A 25,402-nucleotide genomic window follows, 5' to 3' on the forward strand; every position below is an offset into this window, starting at 1 on the left:
TTTTTTTTTTCAGAAGTATCTCTCTAGTATTCTCAATTAGGTTACGACAGGTAGAGTTGGGGTTGAACTTCGTCATCCGAGAACTTCATCGAGAGGAGTAATTGTCGCATGAGATAGAAGTGAATGTGGGAGCAAGCAAAGCGCATGGCACCCTAAAAGCTGACACGGATAATGAAGGAAAAGCTCCCCCATATGGTCGACCAAATCGACATTACGGCGGTGTCGGCATTGGTACCATCATCAAGCTCACTTTCGCGCACACGGAATGAAATGATATAAGTACCAAGTCATTCACGCGTAGTAACCGGCTGAGGCCTGCAAAAGGATCGAGGTTGAACGCCCAGCGCTTCTTGGTACAGTATAGCAGAAACTAAATGGAAAACAGAACAAGGAATTAAAACAACAGTCGATACAAACATATTCCAGCAGATCTGAACTTCGAAGAACACATTTGACATTTTTCCAATACTCAAAGAGGTCAAAACTGCCAATATGCACAATACACTTCGTTTGCTGTAAGTTAGGGCTGCCCCCCTGAAGTACTCCATACAAGAAAAGACATGGAAACCCCTAGGCAAAACTGCTGATCCATCTCAGGATCTTCATTTCGTTCTCTCCTGTCTATTTCACAAAATTGGCTCGATATGCATCCACGAGCCCTAAAATCCTATACTATTTTCTTTTGGTTAAATAGATAAACCTGAATGGCATCCTCTGCTCACTAACTTCTACTATCGACCATAATCGATTAACAGAAAGCAAATACACTCTTCTCGGATGTTATCATCCTCTTCACAGCGGTGGAACCGACAATTCTCTCCAGCTGAATATAATCACCACAAACAATTAGAATAAGGCAGCGAATCGCTAATGCACAGTGCACATGAGCAATATCTTTATACTAAGTATGACACAAGAATCAAATCGAGAACATACTGTCTTTCCAGTTCACCAAATACACTGATTTGAAAAGTTTGAAATTAAGTACTATTCAGTGATCTCAAAGAACTAGTATTAACAGGAAACTTGGTCCTTGACTCAACTGCAAGAAGTGAAACCTTTTTTATTTGGCCATTAGAAGTGAAATCCTCGAGGGTATGAAACTTTAGCCATGATATGAACCTCTTAAGCCACCACTAAGCCTAAATAGTTTCCTGCTACTCAACAATGTAAAAAATATCCGCAAGAAGTGAAAGAAGTGAAACCCCCTTTTTTTTTTCTGGACAATAAAAATTGACCAACTCGAGGTTGAAATTTTAGCCATGGTACGAACCTCGAGCTAAATAGTTTTCTGCCACACCAATGTAAAAACTAATTAGATGTCACCAAAATCCTCAGATATCCACATTAAGGGGAAGAAAAGGTGCAAATTGATTTCAGCCATGTAGCTCCAACTGCATAGGTTCTTGAAATTTTAAAATCAAAAGAAGGAACAAACCCTTAAAACTGCTGATTTTTTCTAGAAAGGAAGTAGTTAAACAAGGTATCGAAACATGTTATTGGGAAGCGCACGCCATTGGAGATACACAGCTAGCTATCTTTAAGGAATGGCTAGTAGGATCTTAGAGAACCAAAATTTGTCCCAAGCGTCTGTTAAATGGCTTAAGCGGTATCTATACACAACACCTTAAGCTAAGGAATTTATAGATGGGTTAATCAAAACCAATATGATCAACGTCAACTTGAACACTAATTACATGTCTTGTGAAAAAGCGGTACCATCAAAGCCAGCCCTACCGATCTGTGCACAAAATAAGCGTGGACAGTCACACAATGATCGGATCAGATAGGAGCATATTCGAGGGGAAGCACGTGTATGGGTAGATCAACAATAAGACAAGAATAAACTGATTTGAACACATACAATGACGATCATCACATGCACTGATGAAAAAGATTTACGATTGGTTGCATATCAAAAGAGAAGAGAAACACATGAAAGTCCATATAACAATATCTTGAGTAACGGGATCAAGACAAACATCTCATGCTAAACACGGCAATGTCATCAGAAGATAAATGCAGCTCATATAGCTTACCCTACTTAGTGAGTAAACGTATATGAACTAATACACAATCGAGCTTGTATCCTAGCGCTATGTTTTGATGACATAGTGTTAGTATGCATTAACTTCCTTAACTCACCGAGTAGGGTAAGCTATATGAGCTGGATTAATCTTCTGATGCCATTTCATTATAACACATCAATGTCACACACAGACACTCCTATTCACTCAACGTATGTAATCACTACCCACAACCACCAAACACTATCGCATGATAAAAAAAGCAAGACCAGAAAGAGTTACAATCCATTCCTCGACGTATTATCTCACAGAAAAGTAAAATGAAGGACAGTACAGGAACAGCACATTACCCGGAGCTGATCAAAACGAGAAAAAAGCACTGTGCATGTCATGCCATGAGACCCCTCAAGCATATTTACAATCTGTCATCAGAAAATAAAATATCACAGCAGAAAAAACTAATGCAAATCATTAAAGAAAACATATATTGAGCTTGCATCCATAGTATGCAAATGATGCCCAATACCATACAATGATCAAATGCTGGGAAAAAAGAAGCAGCATGGAAAACAAATGTCTACCTCTGGATAGAACTCTTTCCTCTCAGGCAAAGAATAGATTATTAAATTTTGCATGCCTCGGATCTGTAGGCAAAAAAATAGACGAATTATTCAACAGTATGCATCAACAAAACGAAAGTATGAAAAGAGAGACCATGAATGAGGACTCAGAATGTAATATCAGAAGTTTTACAAACCGGTAAGCAAAACAATGTAAGCATGTAATTGTCACTTGAAAGGTTATTTTATGTCCCCCAAACATTAGTTAGCTAGATTAAGTATACAAGAGAATTTTTCATCCACTTGCAATTCCTTTGGTTCTCTTGAGAAAGTTTTTGGCAAAAAGGGCATCAAATGGGCCTACTCAATGTATTATATCAGTAATTGCAGCTGGTGCAATCAAATGGGCCTTGAGAAATTTTTCATCCACTTGCAATTCCTTTGGTTCTCTTGAGAAAGTTTTTGGCAAAAAGGGTATCAAATGGGCCTGCCCAATGTATTATATCAGTAATTGCAGCTGGTGCAATCCTTTTAAGCAAAAGCTTGCCTTGTTTATTTTAAATATTTAATAGCATATTGTGTTATTATGAGCAGCAATGCAGTAACTGCACCTCCAGAGTTTCTCTGTAGTACCCTCTTCTTACGACCAGATGCATCTTCACTCACAATATGAAGAATCATTTAAAATGCATTGAAGACAATCCTGCCCTAATACGACCTAGATTATTTATCACGCCTAATAGGCAATGAACCTTATAGGCCAAAAAAAGTCGTAATTGACTCATGACAGCCACAATCTTTTTAATAGAAACACACGCAATCCATGTAAGAGAAGAGAAGTATTGTAGCAATGGCTTGTACCAAAATCTGTTGGAATACATCCAACCAGTCAAAAAGTACCTTTAGATTTTAACACACTACTCTGGTTAGGATAATCAGATGGGTTTGTCGTTGAATGCTATCACCTTAACATGGTATGGTACATCCATTTGCAATTGTCTCTGTATGTATACAGGCACGAAGAACTGCATCCACATGCTCAAGGACACGTGTGTATAGGCAACTATGAACAAGTATATGTATATCTGTTGGTATATATAGACTGTGGAGAGATGAGGAAAGATATCTACACATTGACTTCATGAACCAAGTTTTGCAAAACTAACCAAACCTGCCGGTCTAACAGTCAGTCCAGGGACCAGGTCCAAATCCGGTTCAACTTGATCATTTGGGACTACTCCCACATCGCTTGTTAATGGGGTTTATATAGGCCAATGTCTCCCTCCACCTAATATCTTAAGCTTTTAGGTTGACCATTCTAACATAGCATGAGAGCCAGGTTCCCCCTAGATTTATGAGGATCCCCATTCGTTAATTTTACATGCTGTTCATGATCCGTCTCGACGTGTGAGAAAGGGTGTGAAAGTATATCCCATAATGCTTATTTATGGGGTCAATATAGGCCTTATATACATGTGTCATCCCTCCACCTAAAAGCTTAAACTTTACGATTAGACATTCTAACAAGGTCATTTGAGGTCAAGAACTAGGATTGGACCCACGTTGACGTTTAACAAGTCAAATGAAAACAACCAAAAAATCCAAATGGCATGAAATATTATGATTTGTAAATATATGTCTGCAAGCTCGAGTTGAAGGGCTCGAGCAATGTGCACACATGTGGGCGGTGAATTTCATCCACCACATATATCGTTTGCTTTATAACTCAACGTATTTATCATTTCCACATGCAAAACAACAAGCCAAGGTTTAAGCCATTAAGTGGGTTGGGGTCGGCTATATGAATCCTTTTACACTGTTGCATTCGATTTTGTACCAAGTTGCAAGCTCAATTCTCTATTGATTCCATGTGCTTTGATAAAATGCAAGGAACATAGTGTTAGGATGCAATCCCTAGTCCTCAAGGATGGAAGAAAGCGAGTTGTTACATCGTTTCTTGGTGCTATGGTTGCTAGATTACATATTTTCCAATATTTACTAAGATAAATATTTTATGACACCAGCAAAAGCAGCATAACAAAAGGCTAACTCAAAAAATGCAATCAGTTCTCACATTAGTTGGGTTCTAAAAAGATGAAACCAAATTAAATCTAGTGGGAGATTTGAAGGCAAACGGAGTCATCATTGATATAAAATATACGTCAATTCAAGACTAAATCAAAAAATGCCTTACAAACCAAGAACTTAATTGGCGCACCAATTTTATCAAAGTCCAACCAGAACCAACAACCCCCCCTTTTCCAGCTATCAATGCAAACCAACCGAATGACCTTATTATTTAAGTTGAACTAAATGATGTTTCGAAGTTCCTATGACCAAGTTCCAAAAGGTGAGAGAGGGGTGGTTTTCTTTTTTTTTTTTGAGGGGGGGGGAGGAGGAGTAATCACAGCATCAAGAAAATGAGCGTCTGATCATGTCATCAATTTCAAAAAAATAATAACAATTGGTTAACATAAGCTGGATTTGAAATTGCATGTATCCTTTTAATGAAGTTGGAATGTTGGGCTAGATTAATATACAGAGTCAAGTACCAGCTCTTTCTTCGATTATAATGCCAACTTTACATTCATATTAAATCCAAATACATTGTCTATTCTTGCTTAACACTGGGTTTTATTGACTCTCATGAAAAGTCCCACATGGATTTCTACGGACACGTCATTTTTTAATATACGACACAAATGAAAGGGCATGCGTCACGTAACCTTATATCTGCGGTAAAAGTGAGCTCTTTCGGTGTACAGCATAATCTTCCTCGTACCTTCGAAGAACCAAACTCGTGAACGAGAAATATCACTCTGCTTTGTGTACCTAAAGTAAGAAATAATTCAAGCACATATTTCAAATGAATGCACAAAACTCATTTTCAAATTTAATGCCTTCTAACTTAGAAGAGGCAAGACGGTAGGACATAGATGGTCATTATGACATAGTAGAAAGGTCCTTACTCCCCCAGTAGGCAGAAAGAAGCATTTTGTGCCTTCAAAAAGTTCCGAATTCGAACAAACTCAAAGTAGGAACTGATAAAAAGTATGATGCCACCCTGCATAAAAACAGTCATCAGGTTCAAAAAAGAGGGAATCAATTTTTTCTTAAAATAGGTAAAAGTGCCCCTACAAAAAAATTACAGTTAAGAACATGCTATCTTAAAAGATCATGAAAGTCATTTTCCTTTTTTTCCACAAAAGGTCATCTATGTTGAAGAGCAAAATGAATGTGACGAAGAAAATATACTCTAAATATAAAGTGGTCCAGGTATAAGAAAAAGGAAGTTTTCTTTGTCCTAAAGAAGGTTTCACTGTCCCCTAATAAAATTACCCTCGAGAAAATCCTATCTAAAGAGGTCATCAAATTCTTTTCATCTTTTGCCATGAGAGGTTGTCTATGCTTGAGAGGAAAAATGTAAGGATAAAGAACATACTCTGATAAAAGAAAACTGTCATCAGGTACAAGAAAAAGGAGATTGATTTTGACCTAAAGTAGGTTTAGCGGCCCCTACTAACATTAAAATCAAAAACATGCTTTCTTAAAAGGTCATTAATGTCTCTTTTCTGGCTTTGCATTCTTGTCATGAAAGTAATATGAGTTGGAGAGGAAACTTAATCTGAGGGAAAAAATTATGCTCTAATAATGGAGAAAGGTCATCAGAAACCTTATACTACAAATAATCTAATAGTATTAAACACACAAATAGAGCAGCAGAAATCTTGCGCCCAAAGAAAATACCAAATTCTATAGTCAACATATCCTGTACAAGCGTCAAGAAATCCATTGCATATACCATATGGAAGATCTATTAATTGTGAAGAAATCTGATAAAAGATCTAGAAAACTTCACAGCAAACCCCACAAAACTATGTAACAAGACACAATCTACGTGTGTGTGTGTGTTTTGGGGGTTTGGGTGGATGATGGATGTCTGGGTCCCTGTCACTTATCTATGCTAATTCCAGTCAACATACCTGTATTGAATCTTTAATTTTTGGAAATACCTGCACCAAGAAACTGAACTTAGAATACAAGAAAAACAAGTTTATCACTGACTTGAAAAGGCATGCCAATAAATAAAGCAAAATATTAGATTTCTGTACAGAAGCATCTGTACTATACCCCAAAGGTAATAATCTGAAAACCAATCACAAATGAAGGTGGGAAGGAGTTTGTTAAGCAGGCTCCTTAACTTCACAAAACATTTGTAAGGTAGACACGCATCCGTGGATTTTCCTAGCATGAACCTATGGAGGTTGACTTTTCAGTCATTATTTTAGCTTTCTTTCCGCTTGTTGATTGCTCAGATATGGGTCATTCAGTTCACTTGTTTGCACTTATGCCTCATTCATTTCAATGGTATAATAAGCACTTGTATGATTCTTCAATATTCTTCATCATATATTTCCACTGGGCATGGTTACACACCTCTTTCGAATTTACTTTTCCAACTATATATAAATTATGCTCAAATACGTTCATACTTGGTGCTGTCCTCTTCAATTGATTTGGTGAAAATTATAAAGCACACATTCATACGTGAAACTTCATTATTTAGATTGTAGAGTGCACAAAAGTCTTAAATTAACAAGTCACATGATTTCACTCATAACCTCAGTCAATTTGCCACACAATTAGAGAGACCTAACAGTCACAGAATCGAAGCAAAATAGAAATCAATTGAACACAGTATCGAGAGACAGATATCAGCATGAAATGCAGTTCATCAAGGAAAAACAAAAGGAAACCCATAGTTTACTGTGTAACAATCCCCAGAAATTTAACCCAAAAAAACACTTGAAATCACATACATTTATAGGATATGCAGCATTATTGAAATATCACATAATTTAAATGTTACTTTCAAAAGTGCACTAAAGTAATCTTCAAACACTTAGCTAGGCGGCCAGGCATTGTGGAGTAACATTATGGGCCGTTTTGGAAAGGAACATTCAGAAGATCATAGGATAAATGGCAAGATTATGCAATTTTAAAGCGGTGGAAGATGGAATAGGGAATTCAGATGCAACTTAAATACAGAGATGGACGCAAAACAAAGTAATAAAACAAATGAGATCAAAATAAACAAATATGGATCAACATCAACTTTGCCCAAAAGATGGAATCAGAGCAGCAAGAGAAAGGCCAGAACAAACTTCAACCGACATAACACAAGGACAAACAAGCACTCAGCAAATGACATTGTTTTACAAATAACTCAATGATGCAAAATGCACATATAACTGATGCATACATGCGACAGACTGACGTGGCCTAAGTTACACTGCTTACTAAATGTCCTGAATGAAATGAACATAATAGCACTCAAAATAGCAAAATAACCACACCCATACTTTCTTAGTAAAATATTCGAGCCGTGCATCATCAGCTTCTGCTATTGAGTCAGCATCAAAGCGTTCATAGATCTGCAGGGAAAGAAGAAACTTTAATATCAGAGGAAGAAGCCCGCCTAAACCAATGAAAGAAAAGAAATATGAAACATTGTAAATCTATAAATATGAAATAAGCAAAAGTCAAAAACTGTATATCTAAAAAAGAAAGGCTACCACGAAGTTTGGACAGAGCCAATATTTGTATGGAACATTACTTCTCATGAGGACTACTTAGGTCAGGCAATTATTAATTATCCAAAACTTTGTCCAAAAACAAAAACTTTTAACTCTGGCAAGCAGATAACAGCAAGAGTAAACTAGTAACAACTAATGCCATAGCACTTATAGATCAAATTTGCAATTAATATGGTAAAAGTCAACACAAATATTCTCACAACCCCATTAATTGAGTTGGCTATCAAAAACCATTTGGTTAGGATTTTAGCGATCACAAGAGAGAGGAGAGAGAAAACACAAAAGGCAACATCTTTAGTCACTTCTTTTGTCCAAATACATCTTTACTCGAGTAATTTCAATATTACGTAGAGGCTCTCTTTGTAGCGCATATATATACAAAATCCACTTAATACCAAATCCCTAATTAGCTTATTTGATATCTAACTATAGAAAAAAGAAATTTCAACAAAATATGACAGTATTTCACAGTAATCAGAACTTGTGACATTTCATACCTATTGCATCAGGTTACTCTATTAACACTATGTATTTGGAATTCATGGGAAAGAGCCATTTAATTATGTCCAATAACAGTAGCTACAAAACTTAATTGGTCATCTGAAGGCTCTTGAAGTATATTGACTAGTATGGGTCACTTCCTCTACACTATATGGAGGGACTATAAAAATGAATCTTTAGGATTGAAGGACAAAGTGTTATGGAAGGAGTATAAAAGGAATTTCTCGGATTTAACGACGATGTCTACCCTGTAACAGAAATGTCATACCAAGTACAAACACAATCATATTAATGTAAGATAGGTGAATCTGATTGCACATTACACACAAGAATAAGTATAGCAAAGCCATTTACTTGACGCGCTTGGATTGACACTTTAGGCAGAATTCCTTTGTACTCGCAGACCAACTTCACCTGCACAAGTTAATACGTATTGGAAAATTAATTAGTCATTGAGAGCCAGAGTAGACTCTTTGGTTAAGATTGACCGAAACATCTGAGAGCATTGGAAAGTACAATTTCTCTCCATCATACTTTAAGCATGCTAAAAGATCCAAAAACAAATGAAAGGCTCTCACACATTATCGTCATAAGAAGACTAGACATAGATCGGGCTTCTTCTCTCTAATAGGAACCCACATATGAGATCTTTAAAAGTAAAACTCCAATCCGGCCCTATGTCGCCTCCTTTGCTACTCATGATGGCTCATCAAAGATCTGGCCCCAACTCCCCCCCATATACTACTTTTATATTCGTAGTTTTTTTTATTTTAATGTCTGAAACACAAAATTGAACATCACAACACTAAGGAAAACCAACAGACTACCTGTTCTCAATGTTATTCAGGTACCATATCACAATATTTTTACTCACTTCATTAAAATGGCATTGGCTCAAGTACAAAAATTTAAACTCGCGTACAAAATGAGTAGATGTTAAAAAACATTTATAAAAGCGGAAAAAAAATAAGCGGAGGAAAAAGTATAAGCAAGTCATTGACGGAGATAGAGAAATGAAAACAAAGACAAAATTCATGCTTCTTAACAATATGCTATGAGAAAAGCTATTGAAACTTTGCACTTCCACTTAAATCCCCACAGCAAAAGGACATCACCCTTTCTGAGAAATTTGCTTCTCAAAAGATTTTCAGTATGTTGCTCCAAGAACTAGTAGAATGAAAGAGACAGGGCACCTTAAAAACTGCATATATCTCACATCCCTTCTAGCACCAGAATATACATGCTCCACATTCATAGCATCAAATTAAATGGTCTAAACATAGCAAAGGCCATGAATGCTTTGATAAGCACCTCGAAAGTTTACTAAGAAAGAAAATCTGCGCACCTTTCCCTCATAATTAAGGCAGAGATGATTGAACAGAGCATTCATATCTGCAAAAGTAGTATTGTCAGGTTAGATCTCCTAATATAATTTATCCAAGAGTTAGCTACTCCTCACCCTGTGCATCTGAAACCCAAGATGAGTGACAGCAATTTGATAGCCCCCAAAACCTCACCACCCACAAAGAACAGAACAGAAAAGAGAAAGTGAAATTTAACCACAGTGCAATGAGCGTACAAGAAGATATTCACACACAAGAACTCGACATCTGTATGCTACTTTGTGCATGAGCACAGTGAATGCAGAAGGCCACATGACCCAAGCAAGTACAGGAAAATCTGATAAAGAAAACTAACTGTGATAATAGTGCGGCTACAGCTACATAACACACATCCTTTTTTGTTTCAAAGTTGTTGTTTTGCTGAAATTAAACCTATACTTAACTTAACCCAATGGAAAAAATTTGTATAAATTTTCTACCTGTTATTTTACACAAAGACTTGCCTACTGTGTGTTTGTGGAAGAAGACATCTGACAGGGTAAACAATAAGGAATTTGGGTCTGACATACCTGGATTAAAAAAATAACCAAGTACTATTGATTGGCGGTAAAACGTTGCATATCCATCCAAGTACCTAGAAAAGAAGAAAATACGAATATCATATTTAGGCTGATTAAACAAAAGAAAGAAGAAACAATAAGACTGCACAATAAGTACTCTGCATAGCTCACCACTGCCTCATGCGCATAACATCCATTCCGTGCTGCTTTGAGGGCAAGCGGTTCAACTTCTCAACCACGGTATTTACATGCGACCAATTCTGGAAATTTTAAGCCAGTATGGGTCAAGAAGAAATATATTTACTGAAATCTAAAGATTTTTCTGGAATGCAAGATAAATCATAAGCAAGAAAGCAGATGCCTGCTGTACCTGCATGGCAATGACATCCGCATGATCTATGATCAGCATCTGCAGAGTAAAACATCCTCACTCATTTAACAAACAAAAACTTACTAGCCTCTAAAAACAGAATTAAGTTAACCACCAACAAACATGCAAAATAGAATGCGTAAAAAGAATAACCTCTATAGAAGATAGGTAGTCAACATCTTTCTCCTTCTCTCTCTCAGCCTCCCCAATTTTCTGTCATTCACAGTAACGATGTCAATTGCATGCTTTATTAAAAGCAAGAAACTTTATTATTAGCTCAATCATTAAGATTAAAAATTCCATAAGAAATAAACTTTCAATCTAATGCACGAATGATATTTTTAAAAAATAATACTTTCTCTAAGTCTGCCAACCCTGTTTGGCTGGCCAATCAGCTGTTCCCCTCAATGTTTTGTACTTTATCAAGTGAAATTCTCACCAACAGTAATAAAAAAGGTCTCATGTAAGCACAGGCCCTTAGATGTGTATCTTTGTAGACAGCATATCCTACTTGAACAATCCTCTTCCAATCTGATGAAAGGAGCTGTTCTAAAATTGCAATAACTTCTTTTATAGCGATAATAAGAATTAGCCCAAAGAAACTGTTCATGTAGATTCTGAATATACACAAACAGATCAAAAAGAAAGAACGAATGGTACCCCAAGAACTAAGAAAATCAGAGCAATCCCATAAACATTTTAAAGCTACAAAAACAACAATTTAATGATCCTTCAAAAGATCTTTTGTTGCATTCACTCTAGACACACCACATGATGACAAAAAGGACCAGCCTTCCCAGATTTTCTTAACTAAGGGGAACTAGAAGAAAATTTCCAGCACTGAAATAATTGCAAAGAATATCTCAGGATGACCCTACCCTGTTAAGAATGGGGCTTCCATAAACCCTACCCATGCGCTTCCATAAGTCATTCATCCTTGCCTTATGTGCTTCCATAATCCTAACCCATGCACTTCCCCAATTAACATAGTTACCCACCCTTCATCATGGATCCCAAATGGCAATCATCACCTTCCTCTAAAAGCTTTCTCCATATCCAAACTCCACCACCATTTTGCAAGCAGAGCTTTATTGAAGAATACCAATGATTTAACGCCCATTACTGATCAACTAATCTATGACTTTCCAATTGACCAAATTATATTATATCTCAGTTTATCACCCCAAACAAACTTGTTTTAAGTGGAGAAGAGGAGTAAAAAATTGCAAGGGTAAGAGTAGATGCTGGATAAATTGAATAAAATAAACTTACGTAAATTGGAAAGCAAAATAGTATTTTATTTTTATTTGTTTGCCAATGAAAAGCAAGATAAATTTCGAGTGGCTTGTTGTGGAGTAAATGGTTCTCACACTAACCCTCTAAAAGCTCAATTTCAGAGCTTCTTCAGAATTCCATGCAATAAGGAACCAAGTATCCAGTTTTGTTTTTCATCAAACACTTTAATGATAAGATTTGTGGTTAGTAGCAGAATTCTTCCAAGTGATAGAGAAGGCAAAGGTGAATCTTGACTGCACTGATTCTCTAAATGATCACCAACTAAAAATACGTAGTTCAGAGAATTATGGTAAAGGTCCTGCCAGCAATTATGTCCTTTGATGGAGGACAAAGAACAGATGATTTTTGTTGGAGACTAAAATCACAACAAAAGCTTCAGCTCATAGCCAGCTCCATCGCTTTAAGATCATAAGGTAAAATCTGCCTTCTAATTTGATATGCTTGCTCGTATGTGACTTCATTGTCGATCAATAAGAGTGTGGAGTGATGAAAAGGGAAAATGTAATTCTTTCCAACAACTTAATAATCCTTAAGCATGAGAATATTTGCTTACTGTAATCAAACCGAGAGGAGAAGCTACAATCATGTCAGATGTGTAGAAGTCGCTGTACAGCTTTATGCTTTTCCTGTAGTAATTAAGTAGAAAACAGAAAGATTAGTACAAAAAGAAGAGATAAATCTATTCAAAAAGAAAACAAGATGTTTCCTCTTTAAAGGTAAAGAAAATTTCACTATGAGGAACCAAGGGTGTGCCCACTCATTTACATAAAGAGCCCAAAGCCAAAAAAGAGCTAAAAGCCATAAAAAAACTAATTTGCAAGACCAGGAATCCACAACGTTAATCAAAGCATTTACATCCAAGAATAAACCCCATTATACGAAAAGTTAACCCATTTTCAATAAGTTCCTCAACAAAAGTTTCTTCCCCCACAAAGGCCCTAATATTTCGCTCTTTCCAAATCAACCCAAACCAGAAAGAGGAACAGAGGATCTTCATCCTATGCCATGGGATTTGTAAAGGAGAAAGAAAATCATTAATGGTCATGTTCTGGTTTGCTCGAACAGAAGGCATTTTAAATAGACACAGTTTAGTTAGCAGTTTAGCATGCCTTAGGAGCATCTGCTTACTGGAATCTAATGTGAAAATCTTTATTAAATGAACTGTTGAATTAACTGCAAAATACACAACCCTGCCAAGTCTACAAAATGAAAGATGGCCTATACAACCACCCTGCTTAAGAGGGATCCTATTGTCTGTCATAGGTTGGAATGGGAAGATAATCCTAGGAGGCTGAATAATTATCAAGCCCCAACTCTCAATGTTTCAATGACTAAAAATGGTGCTCAAGAAAATAGTCCTACATAATATCACATTTTAATTTATTTAAGATTAGCGAAAGTGTCACTTTTTATGTCCGGAAAAGATCATGAAGAAGTTTTTTCTCCACTAGGCTTTCCTCATCTGAAATAAAAGGTACATAATTAATAGCATCAGCACCGTAGGGTTGCCCTGGTTGCAAGGGCTTTGTCCCAAGAGCTGGATGTTAGGTATTTGATTCCTGCCCAAGGGATTTACACCAGCAAAGTTTGCCTGGTCCAAGGTAAGGGTACTACCTAAGGGCCCGAGTTAACTGACCAGTGTGAGTTGCAGAGTGGCTCTTCCTTCTGAAGGTTCTCAGTAAGAAAAAGAAATAAATAGATGACATCAAAACCACAATTGCTGTAATTGTTACATTCCGGCATACTTCTTTTGTTCTCTTGGCTTGGTTACATTCTGATATTCTTGCTTTCATGATTTGGTGGAAAACGTCGCAAAATCTTCCTTATAATCATCAAATCGTAATCTTTCATTGGAAAACTCTTTCATATAATTTTTCTACTTCATGTTAAAAAATAAACAACGGAGAGGTATTCTTAGTAAAATCAACAATGATCACAGTAAATAGAAAAAGTATGGAACTTAAAAAAAAGACTGGCACTACAAGGAAAAATATATACCTAGTAAATTTAATTCCAACCATAAAGTGATCATCAGGATTTCCATCAAATAGTGCACGAAAGTCAGTAGGTTTCGAAGACTTCTGACCAGAGCCATGGACATCCTGAAACACCTCAGTGTCCTCATTGTCATGAGCCTCTCCAGCACCAAAATCATCAGAGAACCGTCCCAAGTACTCTACATTAACCTGTGGACAATCCATGCTTCCATTATTCAAACAGAACGTGACACTGGTTTTCATTTAAAAGGGGGAAAAAGGCCTTTGAATTAACTCTTCCAGTTTCAAAAACTTTAACAACAAAGTGGCACCAAGGCTATGCCAACCCCAAGTTATGTAAAGCATGACACACTTAGGCAAATGGAAGAAGTATGGAAATGAGGAGCCCTCCTTGTCCATCACATGGTATGATAGGGGTCTGCTTATGTAAATCATTTGATTGAGGCAAGATAATGACTCATCTACTAGACGCCAAGGTAAAACAGTCATATTTCGTGGAAAAACACAAAACCCTCACCATGGTTGAGTCAAGGTCCTGCAGAATCATTGCCTTAGCTCACGAGGGTCACGTCAGGCCTTGACCAGCACAGGTGAGGGTGGCGTGACCCAGGTCATGGACTGGCATGATTAGACAAGGCAGCAATGTTTGCTGAATGGACCACCTACCCCTCTATGCTTTTCTCTTCATTTGCTTCAATTTTCAAAATTCTACAGATTAATTTTTTCATTTATGTAATATTTTGTGAGATATAGGGATGATGTGGCTCCACGTCAGCCTTAAATGGTGCCAGGTTAGCCCTGAATCACCACATCAGCAATTTAACAGCACTCTTATTCGTTGAAGCAATGGAAACTATATTTGATACCAAAAAATTAAGTTTTGAAATTTGGGATATTTGTTATCAATACTACTAAGGTAGAGATTTTCTGGACATTTGTTCTTATTCTTTTTAGCCGTTTCTCCTCACAGAGACCTTAACCTTATCTTTTTCCTCATCGCTCTGCCATACTTCACGTGCATTTCCTTTTATTTCTTTCTATGTATTGATGGCATTGTATAATTTTTGCCCATTTTAAATGTTCACTCAACTGATTATCCGTCTGTTTGATTGCTTTCCTTGTTGTTCCAACTTCTTTTGTTTAAGTAGCCACTAAACATTTGGACTAGAAAGGTACCCATGCAATGCAGCAAGACATTAATAATATTATTACTGTTATAAAAATAATAGTTATCATCATCATCGTTATTATTATCAAGAAAAAGTAAAAGTGCTAGAATAATTGATACTGAGGAAGAAATATATATATGTAAAGTGATTATAATGTTTCTTTTTATTATTTAATTTTAAGCAATGGTAAAACCACCATTAAAAGATCTGTTGACTCCATGACCGGGTGTAATGCACTCATAGCAAAATTCCAATTCCACTCTAAATAAAATACACAAAATATGACAAACACAACTCATAGTTCCTCTTATTCAAATTGTAAGAGAAAAGAGATGGGAGGGGAGCCAAATAGTTCTTGACAATGATGCATCAGACTCAATCTCTATGGTTCTGTTTATCATGAGAGTTATACAAAGAAACTAAAATCAAAATGACAACTGCAGTGAACTACAGGAGACAGTAATAGGACATTTTGAACTTGAATGAAGACTAAAACCATTTACATTTTCATGAGTGTCTATAGTCATTGTTAAAAACTTGAATGATTCTCTTTTTACCTTTAACTTGGTATATCACTGTCGAAAAACTTATAAGGTATCAAAATGCCAAATTATGATGGACATGTTATAGTCGTGTCTAAAATAATACAGTGAACTGTAAGAGGGTAACAATCTTTAGATCTTAATCAAAAATAGATATTTTGATTTTTTGGCCAAATGGTTTGAATTTTTGTCACTTATAAGATACAATGCAGCAAAATCAACTCTAGAATTTTCAACACCTGGTCAACAACTTTAACATACTACTTAAATTGTACCTTGTGATTTGAAGGTGTCAGCTGTATTAGCCTCTTAACAACACGAAATGCGATGTTACGAAGTGGCAAAAGGATCACAACCTGAAAAGCATTATTAAAAAAGCAAATCAACCAAGTTAAAAACCTAACATAAGGACAAAGTAAATGTGAGAGTGGACGACAAAGTTTTGTTTTCTTAAAGGGAAAGAAAACAAAGTTGTATTCATTAGCTCACCAAAACCAACACAGAAAGGAAACGAACAAACTAATCATTTATTCAAAGGGCATAGAAACACACATAATTAGATCTGCACAATGCAATATGCGTGATTTCTCTCACATGAGCCTCCAAGATTGAGGACAGAATTTTCAGCGACAAACTCAAGATTCATGTTGGAAATAAAAGTTTGGTGGATCTGGAAATGCATATCAAAGATATTTTGAAAGGTCTAGGAAAAGATTCTTATATAGCAAGGAGCTATTTTGCTCAAGCCATTGTAAGCAGCAAGGATAGTCATAAAATATAGTAAGTACCTATAGACTGCCCTATCTCAAATGAGAAAGATTATTTCATTACTACCAACTCATTTTAAGCATCACCATGAAAAATGATTAATAATAGAAGGTACATTTCGACAATAATTCCACAAATCATCAAAATTCACAGCGACAGCTTTTTCAAGGCAAAACTTGCAATCCATTAGCTGGACGCTGCACACAGAGAAAGAGAGCCAGAGAGACAGAGACAGAGAGAGACCCAGAAATCCTAACACAAGTAGGGTAGTATAATTAAGGGGCTATGAGCAAGTCATAGCAAGAGGTGCAGGAACACCCAACCGTAGTTGATTCCCTAAAAGCACTTGTGTCCCACTCATTGGCTTATGCCAAGATAAGTATAAATATCCCAAATTGCCTCCTTAGTACAATGAACCTTCCAAATTAGTCTCGAGACCCAAACCCACAACAAAACATCAGTTTTGAAGTGCTCTCTTCCAAAAAGCCCAAGTAATAGTCCTTAGTAGTAAACTCACAATACATAGGCATTACTACTAAGAGCTATGACTAAAGAATGTCAAAGTGACTAAAGGTCATATCACAAAAAAACCAAGCCCAACTAAAATGAAATAGATACACATTTGGTGACTGGATTACCAACATTTTCATCTATAAATAACTCAAATAAATCTGGAACATGCAAAGCAGAAGTGACATTTGTTAGTATACCTTGGGACGAGTGAAGCCATGATCAAGGAATTCACCACCAGAAAGTATTTCATCCTTCGCTGTTTCTTGGTGTTTGGCCATTTTTCTGTCATTTCGAGTCACAATATCTCTTGTTCTGAATATATGATTCAACTGTCAAACATATCCCACAAACTGTAAAGGTTATAATACTACCAAAAGACTTAAAAAGGAAAAAAAGACCGATTTCTCAACAAAAGAAAACTAAAAGATCGTGTACGGGGAAGGTAGGCACGCACAGAATGCATGATGTATGCGTCCATGGTACTTGAGTCTTCTCCATGGCCCTTGTGATAAAAGGGCCTCTTGCTGCAGTTCATTATATCTCGATAGCTGTTGCCTAAAATATAAAAGTAATTTGAGTATTTCAAATTAGCATAGTTATTGTCCACTGGTGATGAAAATTCATCGAAGACAAGAGCCTGGTACATTCAAGTAAACATGGAGGTAAACAAAGCAATATTCTGTTATAACTGAAAAACAACGCACAAGAGATGACAAAGGAGAGGAGAGGGAGAAAAAAAACTAAGGAGACAGTGGTATTGCTTATCATTTCGCCACACATAACCAAACCCAAGAAAGGGTTTTGCTAGGTTATTGATTGGATCAGCAACTCAAACGTGCTGAGGCAATCAGACGACTTACACATCAAGACCGATTTTAAATTGTCAATCAACCTCAACTTTACTACAAACAGATTGGTGGTGACTTTTGGATACAAAAACACAAAGCAAAAAATTTAATTCTAGGGAGATTTTTAGGATTTTGAGAAATTTTAGGGGCATGAGAAGGTGGTAAGCTAATCATCTTCACCCACATAAACTCAGAATAAAGAATGTACAAACAAAAGAAAAAACAATGTAAAGTTTTTAAACAAGAAATGCAAATACAAGTACACAAAATTGCAGTAACGAAATCCAAAGTAACAATCGCCAACCCAACTAGGCTGTACAATCACTGGCATTAAACGCTGCAGACCACCACCAAGCACATCTCCCCCCCCCCCCCCCCCCCCTTCTCTTCTTCCACTGGCGTGGGATGCTATATAGTATATCAGGTTTAACCAAAAAAGTTGCTGCAAATAGCCATGATTAATAAAAAAGGCATTGAAGGAGCTGACCAAAAAAAAACAAAGCATTAAAGGAAAAAGAGATAGACAAACATGAAGGAATTATAAAAAATTCAATGATTATAACAAACCCAGAAAAACAGTAAAAAGGAACTTCAGGATCCCAACTTACAGAGGGAAAAGAACAATCTTTCTTTTGACGTATGAAAATCACTGCCTCCGGACGTCTCATAGATATTTAACCAGTGTCTATACAAGCTTGGCTTCAGACCATACCCAGGTTTTAAGTTGTCATCCTACAAAGCAAAATTTATATTAGGTTGTGTATTAATTTCTAAAAAAGTGCATACAGGCAACATCAAATGCCTTTAAAAATTTATTAATGTTCAGAAACCCAGAAAATATATGCATATAAATGACAAAATACATTAGAAGAAGAAAGTAGAGTAAAAACAAACTAGTAGCCACACCAACAAAACTCATGCAACTAGATGTCATTTGAGATGTGATCCTCAAATGACTTCTTGAATGTGCCCTTTCGGGTTCAATTTCTGTTTGGGAAATATGAAGTGAATTCTAGTATTGTCTCAACATAGCAGGCCTATAGCTATGAGGCAAAGCAGTCTCTCATCAAAAAGCAAGAAATGATGAAAGAAATAAATAAGGTTTGCAATCAACTCCTTTTTTATCCCCTTCACTTCTTTGCTACTCTAATGTCATTTAACTCCATGCAGAATATTAACAAAGAAGGTCTAAAATAGTAGGTGTGTCAACAAGAAGTTTAAAAAGATAAATTGGTGGTTATAACTCCCAGAAATAAGAAAAAATGTGGATAAAAGGCATACCTTCATAAAGCACTCTCCAGTTCCTACCCACTTGCAGTTTTCAGCAGCAGACACCTCCCATTTATATTTCCATCGTTTTTTTGACAATTCATCAATCTCTCCTTTTGATATCTGATGACCCGAGTGCATAGCATATGAACTGTACCCAAAAAGAAAATTCAAGGTCAATGAACAAACCAGGTCAGAAATAACAAAAAACAGGGGGAAAAACAAAATGAGCATATTTAAGTCCAGTATAGATAACAGTCTGCCAACATCTACAGCATCATCTTTTAGAGAACATTAAGTTAGTCGCAATGACACATCCACAAAATGAACTCTCCTTCCAACAGCTGCTGATAAGCCAGTTGGGAATAGATTTTGATATTTTGGTTGCAGCTTTTTTGATTTACTTGTGGCTTTCAGCACTTGGCTGTAGCCTCGACTTCAGCTTAAGTGTTTTTCTTTCATGAGAAACTAAGGGTTATTTTGAAGACGCTTTAATTTGAAAAACTCAAACTCTAAAAACAGAGAGATATTTGACTTTTTGTGAACCATCTTAAACCTTTTAGTATATCACAAGTATTTATAGGACCCACAATTATAAGTAGAAAAGAAGATGGTAAGGACTCTTGAGCTTCTTGGCTTCTGGCTTTAAGCATAGGTTGACAACCTAGCACCACCTTCAAAAAGAGCCTGTTCTCTCTCTCTCCCAAACAAATTATTTTGTAAGCCAGCGGAACTTTTATAGGTTGAATCAGAAATAAATTTCCCTTATATGATCTTGTTAAATAAAACCATTGTGTTATAAATGTTGAGTGATTCAAATAACTTTCACCTTCAAAAAGAGCCTATTCTCTCTCTCCCCCAAATAAATTATTTTGTAAGCCAGCGGAACTTTAGTAGGTTGAATCAGAAATAAATTTCCTTATATGATCTTGTTAAATAAAACCATTGTGTTATAAATGCTGAGTGATTCGAATAACTTTCACTAATCTTTTCCTCTCCTTCTCGAGAAAAATCTGAGAAAGTCTGTGCCTCAGCCGGTTACACAAAAAGTACAGGAAAGTCCACACTAGGCCATGGGACATTGCGGCATATGAAACAACAAAATTACAGCCAAATATACTAACTAGTAAGCCAGAAAATATAGAAATATCTTTTAAGGCACTAAAGAAAAACTATTTGTGGGAGATCCGTCAAATTGGGTACCTCAAGGTCTAATCATTCAATGGTCCTGTGGTACCTGAAATAATTTAAGGGGGCTCCTAGAAATAGTTTACTAAGAAACATGGCCATGTTCATGTGGAGGCACTAATTTTTGCAAATAATACAAACTAGATATCCTTGCTGGCGAGGGAGAAGAACTACGTAAAAATTCAAGAGAGCTAAATCCAATCACAGGCCAGCAGGTCAATGCCAAAATATCACTTTAGCAACTTCATTGACAACCGACTTTAAACAGCTCGCCCCACATATCTGTTATGTTGTTCATACAAGGTAAAACTCCAGGTAAATGCCATGTTATCTACGCAAAACCATTAATCTACCCAGAAAATTAATCTGGTATCTTGCCTTACCTTCAGGAAATTCAAGAATTCATTTTTATAGCAAGCAGATCACATATGAATTCCACAGAGATAGTTGCAAGCGTGTGTCTGAGCACATGCATATAAGATGCATTTACTTGAAGAAAACATACTGACAGGGACAAGAACTTATTATTGCATTTACTCGAGCGCAGACTGATGCTATATTATTTATAAAAAAACAATAGGCTAGCATAAGTTCGACCACATAAAGCACATAAGTACTTGGACAAGGAAACGCACGGGAGGTGTGTGTGTGTGTGTGTGTGTGTGTGTGTGTGTGTGTGTGTGTGTGTGTGTGTGTGTGTGTGTGTAACCAAGACTGCTTTACAAGCCCCTGTAAAAGATAAAAAGTCAACAAGGAATAGCCAATTACAACAAATTAAAATTATAAGAAGTAACAGCAAGTCTACTCTTCTTCTCCTTACATAGTTTGTATCTTACATCACTTTTGATTGCATGCAAGACCTGAATTGAAGAAATGTTCTCCAAACTATGAATTGTTTGATCCCTGACCGGACGACAGAGTTCCAAGATTGCTCCTTGATATTGGTATCCTGTTCTTTCTATGAGTGATGACTGTTATTATATTTTAGAATATCCCCTATTTAAATGCACATTGATATATATAACTAAAGGAACAGGAGGCTAGCACAAACTGCGACCTTCACTTTTCAATGACTCCTCTTCTCCCCCTTTTCCCACTAAACCACAACTTCAATCAATCATGCGCATGCAGCAGCCCGCAACATAGCAGAAGCTTAATATTCAAATTAAAAATTTTCACAAACAGCTAGCTCAAATTCAATACATGATATTGCACCTGGGCTTCGAGAATAAAGCTGAAATAGATGATCTTCATGCAGATAAGGTGAACAAGCATTAATCCGCGGTTTCGAGGAAATGAGAAGTCAATGTGACAAGTCTCAGTCATGTTTGGGAAGACAAAAGCTCCCATAACATATGACTTATATAAAGTAATGCTCACTAACGAAACTGTACAACGTACATGCATGTGACCACCTTTTTTACAGAAAAGAATCATTATATGGGGCCAAGGGGTGCCTACCCCGTACAAGTACATCAAAATTCATGTGACCACTAATAAGTCTCAATAAATAAAATACAACCAAATAAAGATAATCAGATATTGAATGGAGACATTTTTGTCAACAAACCTCACACAGCCTGATGCCTCAACAGCAGCATTAGAATGGACGTCTAATTCATGCTCTTGCTCAGACTCAGATGTCTCTCGATCATTCTCCATTTCAGCATCTTCACCCTCCTCTCCAGCACCAACTACACCAACCTTTTCTCTTATACTTTCCCTAGCATCAATCTTAGGGGACTCGTCCTCAGATCCTACAAGCCAAGCATGAAATACAAGTTAAAAGAGAAAAGGTTTCACAAGCCATGCTACATGCTGCTATTTCTACCTTACAAATTTGAATATTTCAACTCTGGTTTTGGGGCTTTCAAATACTACGCTCCTAAAATATAAAAAAAATTGTAATGCTATCAAAGCCATAAAGAATAGAGCTCTAAATTCCTGGTCAAGAGTCGAGAACTATTCTACAGGGTTTAGCACAATCTTAAAGTCCATGCTTTAAATTCTAAAATGGTTAAGTAAGATATCTGCATACAAGAAAAATCAAAACCAGGAACTTAAATACAAATTCAAAATCTTTAAGTTAGTTTTTTTTTTTTGTTGGTCAGCAATCTTTAAGTTAGTTTAAGCTATGAAATTTAAACACATAGAACTCTCATAAATATATGCAATACTTAAAGTTCAAGCTTTGACCTCTTTCAGAATCATCCCGGCCAGATCCACTAAGAGAATCAGAATCATCATACTCGCTTTCTTCACTGTCACTTTTACCTTCTTCTTCTCTCTGTCTGTTCACAGTAAAAGTTTCCAGCACCAAAAACTCTATTAGTGTCCAAGAATGACAACTAGACTAGGAACATAAATCCAATGCTATAAATCATCCAAAAGTACACTTGTATGAAAGATTGTGAACTTTTAGGTCGTAGGAAAGCATGAAACACATTTTGCTTTACGAGTAATGTGTTACCATGGGTCAAAACTCGAAAAAAATAAAAAAGGTTGCCACCATATTTTCTTTTCAATTTTTCTTTGAGACCTGTTTAATAAACACTCTTTCTGTGAAGTCATTTCCAAAGTGACCTTCTACACTCTTTTTGGTTATTCCTATGTTTTCACCAGAAAGACATGCTGTTGTGCAGTAAATATCTAATGGAACTTATTTCACATTGCATGAGTGGCAGCAACATTAATCGACAAAAAGCCACAGATAAGGATATCTTACCCAAATATAATTACCCATGTACACTACGATATGATAGTACGACTAGCAATATTGTCTGATGCCCTCAGCAAAAATGTAGTAAGATCATCTATCTTGCAATTGATTTCCATCGAGCGAAAGAAGGGAGGAAAGGAGAATAGTACCATTACCTTCTTCTATAAGCATCAGAGAAATATTTGCCGCTAGACCCCAGAGTCACTAACAAATTGTCATAGGCAGAAGGCTCTTTATAAACTGCTTCATCATCGTGATCCACATTACTGAGTTCTGCGGCAAGTGATAGCAGTATAATCATACAACCATTTAATTTAAACTTGATTGCAGGTCAACTAACTGATCCTCAAGGATGCTGGTCTCAAATCTCATGTCAAGCATAGATAGAGTCATCAAGTAAGAGATATCCTATTTCAACCAAAAAAAAAAAGTAAGAGATATCCTAATAAAGGTAATTTCTACAACAAAAATCTCATGTGAAGCGCGATAATTTCTACTAAGGCTTCATGAGATGACATAGAGGAGTGCCGTATCTAAACAAGTCCTTTAAATTACTTTAAAACGAATGTTAGAGAAGAAAAGAAAAGTAGTTGACTGAAAATTAAGAAGCACGTTATAGAATGAATAGTTTGATAATGAAAACTTCCAAAGATATTTATTTATACATATAATAGTAATAAAGCTGCATTCACACATGCCTGCAGGATCTGGAGATATCCTTTGTGAAGCGTGTTCTTCAACCTTATGCTTCTTTCTCACAATCCCACCATCTTCAGATATCTCAGGGGTCTTGGGTTTCTTCAATCCTGCTTTACAGTACAAAATAAACAACAATATGCTTCAGCTTCGCTGCAAAGAACTTAAACAACCCAAATATAAAAGGAAAGCTAAGAAATTTGAATAAAGCAAAAGAGAGAGTGATTAAAGTTGTGAGACCAAATTTAGACATAAGGGAGAGCCGAAAGGAGAACAATGTAATACAAACATACTAATTGCAATAAAAAAACCTTTCTCTTGGATAAGCTTAAGCTGATGTAGGCAATGAACTTATCTTAAATACCAATTTTAACCAACTATAAGGCAAAGCGTGTTAAGCATAAAAACAAGAAATAGCCAGAGAAGTGTACCATGCTTCTGACGATTTCTCTTGCCCATAGGGATCAAAAAAGGGCGCCTCCAATCACTGACAGATGCATAAAGAGTTTCAGTTGAATTTTACGAACAGTGAACTACTTTTCAAGAAAACAACCACATTGATAATAAATTACAAATTCCCCATACCAACAACAACAGCATGAAAGAAAGACAGAAAATATAGTTGCAGCCAAGGAAGCACCGACACGTCCGCGAGGGCGACCGTGTGTCGGTGTCGGACACGCGGCGGCAGGCACGCGAGTCGGGGCCGCCGTGTTGCATGAAAACAAGAGCAGCGGAAGCTGCTCATGAACAAGCGCAGGCGAAGAGAGAGAGGGAGAGGGAGTACCTGAGGATGGAGCAAAGCCGGAGGAGAGATGACCGGCGGCGAGAGGAGCGGAAGAGGCTGAACACCACCGATTGAAAACCCTAGCTCGCCCCTTCCAGTCCTCCCGCGGCTTCCGGCTCCCCTCCAGGTAAAACCCCCCCCCCCTCCCTCGAGCTTAGCCCTAATCGGGGCTCCACCGCCGATTCCGATTCCGATTCCGATTTCCGGCGCCCCTTCTTCCGGTTTCTCCTTTGGTGGTGGGGTGTTGTGGCCCGGAATTTCGAGCTCGGTTTTCCGATCGGTTTTTCCTTTTTCCGGTGGGCGGGGGGCGGGGCAGGGGACTGGGAGTTGAGCAGTGAGGAGTAGGCCGTGGGACTCGCCGTCGTCCCCTGCAGCTTCCCCGGGGCCCACTAAACATATATATATATATATAACTCGAAACTTTCTGCAAAAAAAGATTGTTCTAATTTTGCTGTTTGGAATTTGGACAAACTAAAAAAAATTACATATTATTATATATGAAAAAAAAATTGAAGCGATGAATAATATTACCAAATGGTGGATTAATGTTTTTAGCCTAAATTCATTTTAGGCTCTTTTCTTATTATTATTTATTTATTTATTTGTAGATTTGAATCGAATTAATTTATCGTGTATATATAAAAATATACAT

At 36.7% G+C, this 25,402-nt stretch overlaps 1 protein-coding gene across 3 annotated transcripts; it reads right to left on the minus strand.

Annotated features, from left to right (window-relative positions):
• Positions 1-375: 375 nt before the first annotated feature.
• Positions 376-25,072, minus strand: LOC115682350 (protein NUCLEOLAR FACTOR 1-like). Of its 3 annotated transcripts, none has more exons than XM_056321541.1 (26): positions 24,751-25,071; positions 24,395-24,450; positions 23,966-24,073; positions 23,423-23,540; positions 22,745-22,839; positions 22,119-22,305; positions 19,373-19,511; positions 18,700-18,823; positions 17,698-17,798; positions 17,441-17,572; positions 16,238-16,318; positions 14,253-14,440; positions 12,808-12,880; positions 11,112-11,171; positions 10,959-10,997; positions 10,760-10,848; positions 10,598-10,662; positions 10,031-10,077; positions 9,040-9,099; positions 7,951-8,022; positions 6,571-6,600; positions 5,557-5,651; positions 5,314-5,419; positions 2,609-2,671; positions 2,378-2,449; positions 376-823 (listed from the first exon to the last, which is right to left on the minus strand). In XM_056321541.1, the coding sequence occupies exons 2-26, from the start codon at positions 24,420-24,422 to the stop codon at positions 749-751; spliced, it is 2,247 nt and encodes a 748-aa protein (XP_056177516.1). In that variant the 5' UTR covers positions 24,423-24,450; positions 24,751-25,071; the 3' UTR covers positions 376-748. The 3 variants fall into 3 exon arrangements, 2 of the variants coding, with proteins under 2 accessions (XP_056177516.1, XP_056177515.1); XM_056321540.1 differs by having other exon boundaries at positions 23,966-24,076; XR_008818944.1 differs by having other exon boundaries at positions 755-823; positions 5,370-5,419; positions 23,966-24,076; positions 24,751-25,072.
• Between the last annotated feature and the right edge of the window lie 330 nt (positions 25,073-25,402).

The sequence above is a fragment of the Syzygium oleosum genome, unplaced genomic scaffold (genome assembly GCF_021117445.2).
Source record: "Syzygium oleosum isolate NSW1041296 unplaced genomic scaffold, Sole_v2.1 Sole_v2.23, whole genome shotgun sequence".
Taxonomy (NCBI): domain Eukaryota; kingdom Viridiplantae; phylum Streptophyta; class Magnoliopsida; order Myrtales; family Myrtaceae; genus Syzygium; species Syzygium oleosum.